The sequence below is a fragment of the Aspergillus thermomutatus genome (genome assembly GCF_002237265.1).
Source record: "Aspergillus thermomutatus strain HMR AF 39 chromosome Unknown NODE_124, whole genome shotgun sequence".
In the NCBI taxonomy this organism is placed as follows: domain Eukaryota; kingdom Fungi; phylum Ascomycota; class Eurotiomycetes; order Eurotiales; family Aspergillaceae; genus Aspergillus; species Aspergillus thermomutatus.
Window position 1 is genome coordinate 69,987 of NW_020798173.1, and position 9,059 is coordinate 79,045.

At 52.0% G+C, this 9,059-nt stretch overlaps 3 protein-coding genes across 3 annotated transcripts; 2 read left to right on the top strand and 1 right to left on the bottom strand.

The window, feature by feature from the left end:
* Nucleotides 1–285: 285 nt before the first annotated feature.
* On the top strand, nt 286–2,412 carry fos-1 (sensor histidine kinase/response regulator Fos-1/TcsA; the record flags this gene model as incomplete). The annotated part of the gene is made up of 1 exon (XM_026760626.1): nt 286–2,412. One exon carries the CDS (start codon nt 286–288, stop codon nt 2,410–2,412), a length of 2,127 nt encoding a protein of 708 aa, XP_026613544.1.
* Nucleotides 2,413–4,191: 1,779 nt separating this feature from the next.
* SED1 (S53 family peptidase) lies at nt 4,192–6,329 on the top strand (the record flags this gene model as incomplete). Its single annotated transcript, XM_026760809.1, has 5 exons — nt 4,192–4,403; nt 4,453–4,716; nt 4,764–4,999; nt 5,045–5,165; nt 5,210–6,329. The coding sequence occupies 5 exons, from the start codon at nt 4,192–4,194 to the stop codon at nt 6,327–6,329; spliced, it is 1,953 nt and encodes a 650-aa protein (XP_026613545.1).
* Nucleotides 6,330–6,742: 413 nt separating this feature from the next.
* CDV56_107305 (uncharacterized protein) lies at nt 6,743–8,806 on the bottom strand (the record flags this gene model as incomplete). Its single annotated transcript, XM_026760924.1, has 7 exons — nt 6,743–6,811; nt 6,868–7,095; nt 7,156–7,284; nt 7,331–7,572; nt 8,436–8,578; nt 8,647–8,675; nt 8,729–8,806. 7 exons carry the CDS (start codon nt 8,804–8,806, stop codon nt 6,743–6,745), a joined length of 918 nt encoding a protein of 305 aa, XP_026613546.1.
* Between the last annotated feature and the right edge of the window lie 253 nt (nt 8,807–9,059).

Consider the following 9,059-nt stretch of genomic DNA (forward strand, 5'->3'; position numbering starts at 1 on the left):
TGCATCAGTTGATAATCATCTGCATTCTCGGGGCAAATTAACTGGTCCATTGATAATCCTTCACTCAACTCTCATCTTCCTCCGCTCGGCCATTTCTCGATCCTGTTTCGGACCCCCTCGGTTGCGCCACAGGGGAAGAGGCAAAAGACAGAGCCAAACCACAGAATTGGGAAACTGACTAACAAAACTCTCCTCATGCATCTTCTGCAGTAGCGAGTTCTCTGTTGGGTTCCTTTCTGCTGTTACTACCTCGCTAGACTCGTGCGGGGGATTCAGCTAGCTAAAATGGCTCTCGACAAGGAGCTCCTTCGTCTTCACATCGGAGATGGCCAACAGAGACCCGTAAATTTCTCCACGGTCGCTACTCCTCCCGATGAAGAGCAGCTCAATCTGCAGCGCAGTGGTAAGGATGCAGCTGAACCGCCGCAATGTCCAAGCTGTGACACTTTGCGTGACACCCAGGGAGAGGTCGCCCAGAACGACACTTCCTCGCTGAGTCGAATCTTCCGCTACACTCCTGTACCGACCATCGTCCTCGACTCGTCCTTGCGCGTGACTGAAGTGTCAAATAGCCACCTTACTTTCTGCGGAAAGTCTCGAGACTTCCTCCTGGGAGCCTCCATCTACGAACTACCCCTCACCACGATACCTGCACCAGACGTTGCGACTTTGAACGGTGCTTTGCATGTGGCGATTACGACCCGGGCTGTCCAAGTGATCGAAACCATCCACCTTCCCAGAATCAGCTCTTATTTTTCACTCAGAATCATGCCCGTTTTCGAGGGGACGACTCTGATGAACCTGGTCTTGGAAGCGCACAACGTCACCAGGACGCATACCGAGTCGCTACATAATGCCTACATCAATGAAACTTACAAGATCCTGGTTGACACAGTCCGAGATTACGCCATCTTCATGCTGGACTCGCGCGGCAACATTGCAACCTGGAATTCGGGCGCGGCGATTATCAAGGGATACAAGGCGAGTGAGATCATCGGTCGGCATTTCTCGATCTTCTACGGACCCGAAGATCGACTGGCGGACAAACCTGGAAAAGAGCTCGAAGTGTGCCTACGGGAAGGAAAAGTCGAGGATGAAGGCTGGCGGTATCGTCAGGATGGTTCACGGTTCTGGGCCAACGTAATGATTACACCCATCTTCTCGTTCGGTCGGCACGTTGGTTTCGTCAAAGTTACGCGCGACTTGACCGAGCGCAAAGCGGCTGAAGCGCGGATGGTCGCAGCCTTTGAGGAGTCATCCAAGATGAAGAGCGACTTCCTGGCCAATATGAGCCATGAGATTCGGACGCCCATGAATGGAATGCACCTGGCATTGACCATGTTGGGGAGCACGGAGCTCGACGCTCAGCAACGTGAATACACTTCCATCATTGAGGATTCGATGTCGATTTTGCTTCAAGTGATCAACGACGTGCTTGATTATTCCAAGTTATCCTCCGGCACCTTCTCTCTGAACACGGATGTCCTGAGCGTCGAGAATATCGTGGGAGCGGTTGTACGGAATTGCAAGGCCTTGAACCCTGCTGTGGAGATTTACTGTTCGATGCCCGCGGGCTTCCCGAAAATGCTCCGGGGTGATCCGCTTCGGTATCGGCAAGTGATTCAGAACCTCGTGGGAAATGCGATGAAGTTTACAGAGAAAGGACATGTCAAGGTCAACCACACTTTCGCAACAGATGAGCACGATCCCAATATGTACACAATCACGACAGAAGTTATTGATACTGGCATCGGAGTGCCCGAAGATGCCATCAACACCCTTTTTACCCCATTCACGCGGTTTGCAGATTCGGCCACCAAGCGCTATCAGGGCACAGGGCTTGGCCTGTCCATCTGCAAGAGCTTGGCAGAGCTAATGGATGGCTCTGTTGGATACAAACCCAATTCGGAAGGAAAGGGTAGCGTGTTTTGGCTGACAGCCAAAATGTATGGCGTGGACGTTCCGACATCGGATAAAACTTGCGTCGCCGCTCCCGCCGAAGATTCATACGAACCCATGGAAGAGGTCAAGCGGATTGCTCCCCACGTGCACATATTGCTAGTGGAAGATAACATGGTGAATCAAATCGTCATGCTGAAGCTCCTCAAGAGCCTCGGTTTCGAACGTGTGGACACGGCCTGGGACGGCGCGGAGGCAGTCCGACTCGTGAAGCAAACACCTCTCTCCTACAATGCAATTCTCATGGACATCAACATGCCGGTTATGAATGGACTCGAAGCGACGACGAAGATTCGTGAGGTGAACAACGACGTGCCGATCATAGCACTCACCGGAAATGCGCTAAAGGGGGACGCGGAGACGTACCTTGCGAGGGGCATGAACGATTACATCGCTAAACCGGTTCATCGCAAGCAGCTTGTGCAGTTGTTGTGGAAGTGGCTCGGTTCGTGAGCAATTCTTCATCTGGCCTGGTTGGCTGGCGGTTTCTTCATGGGACAGTATCTGATTGTCCTTTTATAACTTAGCGTGGGATGGGCTCGCCATCCTATCTGCCCGCCGCCAATCTACGATAGCTCTCGCCCTCAAGTGAGCGGCGTCTCGCTCATACCCTGCGAGTTCCTATCTTCGGTCAATTTCTGACCTACCCGGCTAATGCATCTTCGATAACCTTATCATGTGCCAAGAGAATGGGCACCCGATCGACCATAACTTGGATATCAGCCTCTTGACGGGGGTTACAATTTCTCGACGTCGACCATTTACACAACACTTGGTCTGTCCGCTCGCAAGCTCGCTACGTACTCCGCTCTTTCATTGTGTGCCTCTTTGATCACAGACTCGCCATTGGTCAGACACCCGTGATAATAAGGTGGATCGTCACCGGAGATGGATTGGTTTGTCGGCCTGTCGGCCTGTCCGGCTGGGGTAACGCAGTCCAGTTTGGACGGGTTTGACTGATGGTCACGGAGACACATGGAAGGAGACTGTATCCTCCATGGCAGAGATGGACAGGCCGGCGAGCAATTATTCTACACCGGGATAGCATCAAGCATCCTGCCCGGTCATGTCACGATACTATGAGTCATTTGTCTATCAGGCCGCTACCTAAGTGTGGCCTTGGATCATGTAGTACGAATTGATGACACTTAATGGTGACATGAATTGACGAGTATTGTTCTACATTTAGTGCACTCGGTGTGCCTTCCAGTCTTTTTATAGTATTATGTCTAGGCTGCCCAGCGTCGCACGACTGTGCACCCTTACAGACATGTGACTTGATCCAACATCTTGCACCTGGTCAGTCTCTCCGACAATTCTCACCACAGCACCCCGATGAACCCCAATCCTACCCCATCAAAACACACTGCTCCTTCAAATCAAGGCGCCAAACCTTGTAGTGCTTCGACCGTCACCGATTATCAAGTCGATCTTCCCCTATTCGCACCTGGACGCGGACTAGATCGGCGGTGGGGTTGGGCTTTAGCTCAACCTTGATGTTGCGGGGGTGCTCGATGGGGAAATCTCCTGAACTATCAATTGGAGCGTTTGCGTGCTCTGGAGAACTTGTTTGCGCTTTGCGCTTGCTTCTTGATGGTTATCTTTGCGGCCGTTGTATACCGAGGCTATACTTACAAGACGCCGCATCTCTCATCCAAATCAGACAACACCATTTGAGCCAGATTGTCCTACCTCGTGTCTGTGCGCCAGGGTGAATTTGATCGTCCGTCTCCTGACTCATTAAAGAAATGAAGATCATGGTTTGTGGGTGCGTCACATGAGTTCTTGGGCAGATCAGCCCGAGGCACGGAAACTGTTAAGCTTCTACCTGACTGCATCTTCACTTACAGTCTTGCTTGTTTGTCTTGGATGCTTGAAGAACTGGGTGTAATAAGCTTCAGTATGCCTTCATTCCCCGCTGCAGTACAATACCATGAACGAGTTCAAGAAATGCGGTATCACACGTCCAATCAAGGTAGGACACAATCCCTGGTTGATGTAGATCGACATGACCACGAAGCTGATCCCCAATCTTAGTCTGTCTTTGCTTCTATTAGCTCCGTTCTGTGCTAGCACTATGCTCCACTGCGACGTTCCATCATGATGTGATGGGCATTATATGCGATTCGTGCGGGGTTTCGATCAGGAGAGACGGATCATGGGTATTATATAAAGGGGTTTCCTGGCCGTCTTGCTGGGTACAGTACACACAAGCTGGTCTTGCGCTGAATAATGCGATTCTCACACGTCCTCCTGGGAGCTGCAGCTGCAGCCGGCGTGCTCGCTGGTCCCACTCCGAACGATCATGTCGTGCATGAACGTCGTGCTGTCCTACCTCGCTCCTGGACAGAGGAGAAGAGACTGGATAAGGGCTCTACGTTGCCTATGAGGATTGGTCTCACGCAGTCGAACCTAGATCGTGGCCATGACTTGTTGATGGAAGTGTATGTGATTTGACTAAACCTAGGTGTATCCATCGTTGATAACAGGTAGATCCAATCCCCGCTCGTCTCGCTATGGACAATATTTCTCCGTCGAAGAGGTTCACGATCTCTTTGCTCCGAGCCAGGAAACTGTCGATCGTGTTCGAACATGGCTTGAGTCTGAGGGCATATCCGCCCACCGCATCTCCCAGTCGGTGAACAAGCAGTGGCTTCAGTTTGATGCGAGTGCAGAGGAAGTTGAGCGGCTACTCCGTACCGAGTACTATCTGTATTCACATGAAGGAACGGGCAAATCGCACATTGCTTGCCGGGAGTATGTGTTGGCCTTTTCGTTGAGTGATAAGCATGCTTATTATCCAGGTACCATGTCCCCCAGTTAGTGCAACGCCATATCGACTACATCACCCCTGGCATCAAGCTACTGGAGGTGGAAGGAGTCAAGAGATCTCGGAGCATTGATAAGCGGACATTTGGCATTGGCAAGGGCCAAGGCACGCTGCCGCCGATTCTTGAGCCGCTGGCACTGCCGTTGTCCGAGCTACTGGGTAATACATTGGTATTGTGTGACGTTGCAGTCACACCAGCTTGTATCTCAGGTATCTCCACCGTCACAGTCCAACGACGTAGCTAACCCAAGGTAGCGATGTACAACATTACCGAAGGCACCAAGGCCACCAAGGGCAATGAATTGGGCATCTTTGAGGATCTGGGGGATGTCTACAGCCAAGAGGATCTCGACCTGTTCTTTTCATTTTTCGCACAGTATGTTTTTCCTTGCTGAGTTGTTTCATCGCTGACCCCTCTAGGCAAATTCCCCAGGGCACTCATCCCATCCTGAAAGCCGTTGACGGGGCTCAAGCTCCAACCAGCGTGCTCAACGCAGGCCCAGAATCCGACCTGGACTTTCAAATCTCGTACCCGATCATCTGGCCGCAGAACTCCATCCTCTTCCAGACCGATGATCCAGTGTACCAAGCAAACTACAACTTCAGCGGCTTCCTCAACACATTCCTCGATGCGATTGACGGATCCTACTGCAGCGAGATCTCCCCTCTAGACCCGTCGTACCCCGATCCCGCCGACGGCGGCTACAAAAGTCAACTCCAGTGCGGCGTCTACCAACCCCCCAACGTCCTCTCCATCTCCTACGGCGGCGCCGAGGCCGACCTACCCATCGCCTACCAGCGCCGCCAGTGCAACGAGTGGATGAAGCTCGGCCTGCAGGGCGTCTCCGTCGTCGTCGCATCGGGCGACTCCGGCGTCGAGGGCCGCAGCGGCGATCCAACCCCGAGCAACTGCCTCGGCACCGACGGCAAAGTCTTCGCCCCCGACTTCCCAGCCACCTGTCCCTACCTCACCGCCGTAGGCGGGACCTACCTCCCCCTCGGCGCCGACCCCCGCAAGGACGAAGAAGTCGCCGTCACCTCGTTCCCCTCCGGCGGCGGATTCAGCAACATCTACAAGCGCGCAGACTACCAGCAGCAAGCGGTCGAGACCTACTTCTCCCGAGCAGATCCCGGGTACGCGTTCTACGAGAGCGTCGACAACAGCAGCTTCGCGCAGAACGGGGGCATCTACAACCGGATCGGACGGGCGTACCCGGACGTCGCGGCCGTCGGCGACAACGTCGTCATCTTCAACAGGGGGCTGCCCACGCGGATTGGCGGGACCTCGGCCGCTGCCCCCGTGTTCGCGGCGATCCTGACCCGGATCAACGAGGAGCGGCTCGCGGCTGGCAAGTCGCCGGTGGGCTTTGTGAACCCGGTGCTGTATGCGCATCCGGAGGTGTTCAATGATATCACGCAGGGGAGTAACCCGGGCTGTGGGACGCAGGGGTTTTCTGCTGCGAAGGGATGGGATCCGGTGACGGGGTTGGGGACTCCGAATTATCCGGCGATGTTGGACCTGTTCATGCGCCAGCCGTAGCTCACCCCGGTTGTATAGTATCTAGATGTTCCGCACTGCAGGTAATGCGATGCCATGAGGGATGTGGCATGTCCTCGGTCTCCGGGTGTGTGACAGACCATTAATTGACGCAGTCCGTAGTAAGCGAGGTTCCAAATCTTGATCTTTAAAGTTTCCGGATTTAGAGTTGTTCTAGAGCGCCTAGTCAGGAGGACGGGCGACGTGGAAAGTAAACCAAGCTGGAGACAGTGAGGCCAATACACGGCGAGTCTTTTTCACGGATTGAAGCGTCTCGGTACTTTTCTAGTGCAAATGTCGTTTCGTTTACTGGGCAATCATCTTATGGGATATCATTTTTATGTACCGCTCTATATCCTCCCAAAAGAACATATATACATCAATCATCAGGCATGACAGACCCATCACAATGACATCTAGACAATAACCTTGTGGGTGGCGGGCTTCTCGTCCTCCTCGCCAAAGATGTTGATGTCCCAGCGAGGCTTGTTGGCAGTGTAGGGATGTTGAAGCGGCGGGGCTGCTTGCCAAGAGAAGACACCTTCTCGACTTCCTCGGGAGTAAGCTCGATCTCCTGGAAGTTGGCGGCGATACGAGAAGGAGTGACCGACTTGGGGATGACACTGTGGCCACCGACCTGGGACCAGGCGAGGATAACCTGAGCGGGGGAGACTTCCTGGCCGAGTCTCTTGGAGACCTCGGCGGCAACCTCCTTGACCTTGTCGCTGGCGATCAGGAGAGGGAGACCGAGCATGTTGTTACCAAAAGCCTGTATAAAAAAATCAGCGACTGTTGGCAATTATCAATGGGAGGTAAAAAGGCGGCATACCGAGTAGGCGGTGACGTGGATGCCCTTCTCCTTGCAGTAGGCAATCAGCTCGTTGCTCTGCAGACGAGGGTGGCGCTCAATCTGGTTGGCAGCGGGAACAACACCAGTGGCCTTGATGAGGGCCTCAAGCTGTACGGTGTCAGCTATTGTCTCCTGTCTGGCGCCGCTCACTTACGTGGTCAACGGTGTGGTTGGAAACACCGACGGCGCGGGCCTTGCTCTTGGGGAGCTTGGTCATGGCCTTCCAGGTGTCGACAATGGAAATGGTGTCATCAATTTCGACATCGCCGTCGGGGATAGGGCTGTCCTTGATGAGAGGGAAGTACTCGTCGCCGGGCTTGAAGGCGACAGGAAAATGAACGAGGTAAAGCAAATTCGTGGTCTGAGGAGCAGACTCCGAGTAGTTATGGGAGCAGTCTTAACATATCATTCATTTCAGCATCATTGGTGTCGTTGGAGACGGAGTAGGAAATCCTCTTTCTTTCATAGCAGTATCAGAGCTCGTGGTGGTGGACGCAGTAATATGGGTGGATGTGGTCCAGTAGTAGGAGTGGACGAGGATGCAGCGGCGGCTGGGTTCTATGTTTGTTAGTCTGCAGTCATCATCCTTTGAATATTCGAACAGTCTTACCTAGTTGACCAGACCACAAGGCAATAACAGGGACAACAAGATAGAGAACAAGCTAGACACCAAATAAAAACGAGAAAGACAACATAATAGATAATAAGATAGACAACAAGATATACAGAAGACAAACACAAGATAAACGCCTGGTTCGGCCACCACTGTTATGGCTGAAAGACAGACAAGGAAGGGGTCGAGTAAGTGTCTTTGGTACCTAAGAGAAGGAAAAGAGAAAAAAAAAATGAAAAGAAAAAGAATTACAGGATGGAACCGTAATGTTTAATAAATAAGGACCTATCAAAACCTTTGTTTCAGTTGGTAGGTAGGTGTTATACTCTCCAGGGTATGGTTCCATTTCAAAATTAAAGATGGAATTTGCTCTTGCGCTTTTGCTGGATGGTGATGGAGAAGGTGAAAGGGATGATGAAGATTACAAGAGTGGTGCGATGAACAAGTAGTAGAGGTAGGTAAAGAGCAGACAAGTTGAGATAGACTCAGAGAAAGAAAGGGAGAGAGGTGTTGTCGTGGGCTTTTCAAAGATTAGGTTTAGGAGAAGGAGCATTCTAGCACTCTAAAGAGTTTAGTTAGTACATGTCAGTAATATAACATTGACCTGTCGGGAAGTTTTTTTTTTTTTTTTTTTTTTTGCAGTCACTGTTCCAGTGTTTCCCTCCAAGTATCAGCATGGGCGTGTGGTCCCGGAATGACTGGTCGGTCTTCTTCTCTAGCTTCTTATCATCGGCCTTGGAGGGATTATCTTGAGGAGATGTTGAGATGTCAATGCGGCGGTTTCGGCTTCTGGTTTAATCTGTCGTCCCAGCTTGGATAGGAGGTGGTCGATATGTTCGAGGAGTGTACTCATGTACAGTGACAGCAGTAGTGGCACGCTTGATGGCTGTGTGGTTTGTCAGTCATCCTCCTCCTTTAGATATCGAAATGAATACTTACGTGGTTGGTCCATGGCATCCAGTATAAGTCATAGACACCGCTGGCTTCATACCGCAAATCGAGTTTTATTGGATGCATCGATGGTTGAAGAGGTGTTTAACGTCATGGAAGAGGTTGAGGTGGTCCATTATGTGGCGCCAGCCCGCGTAGTTGCTCGGGAACCGGAGGAGTTATGAGAGCAGTTGTAAGCAGTCAAGGAGCAGTCGGAGGATTGGTCTCAGGAGCAGTTGTGAGCGCAGTTAAGGGAATAGTTGAGAAAGAAGTCGAGGGAAGAGTTGAGAAAGAGGTCAAGGGAATAGTTTGTAAGAGTAGTTAAGGGAACAGTCAAGGG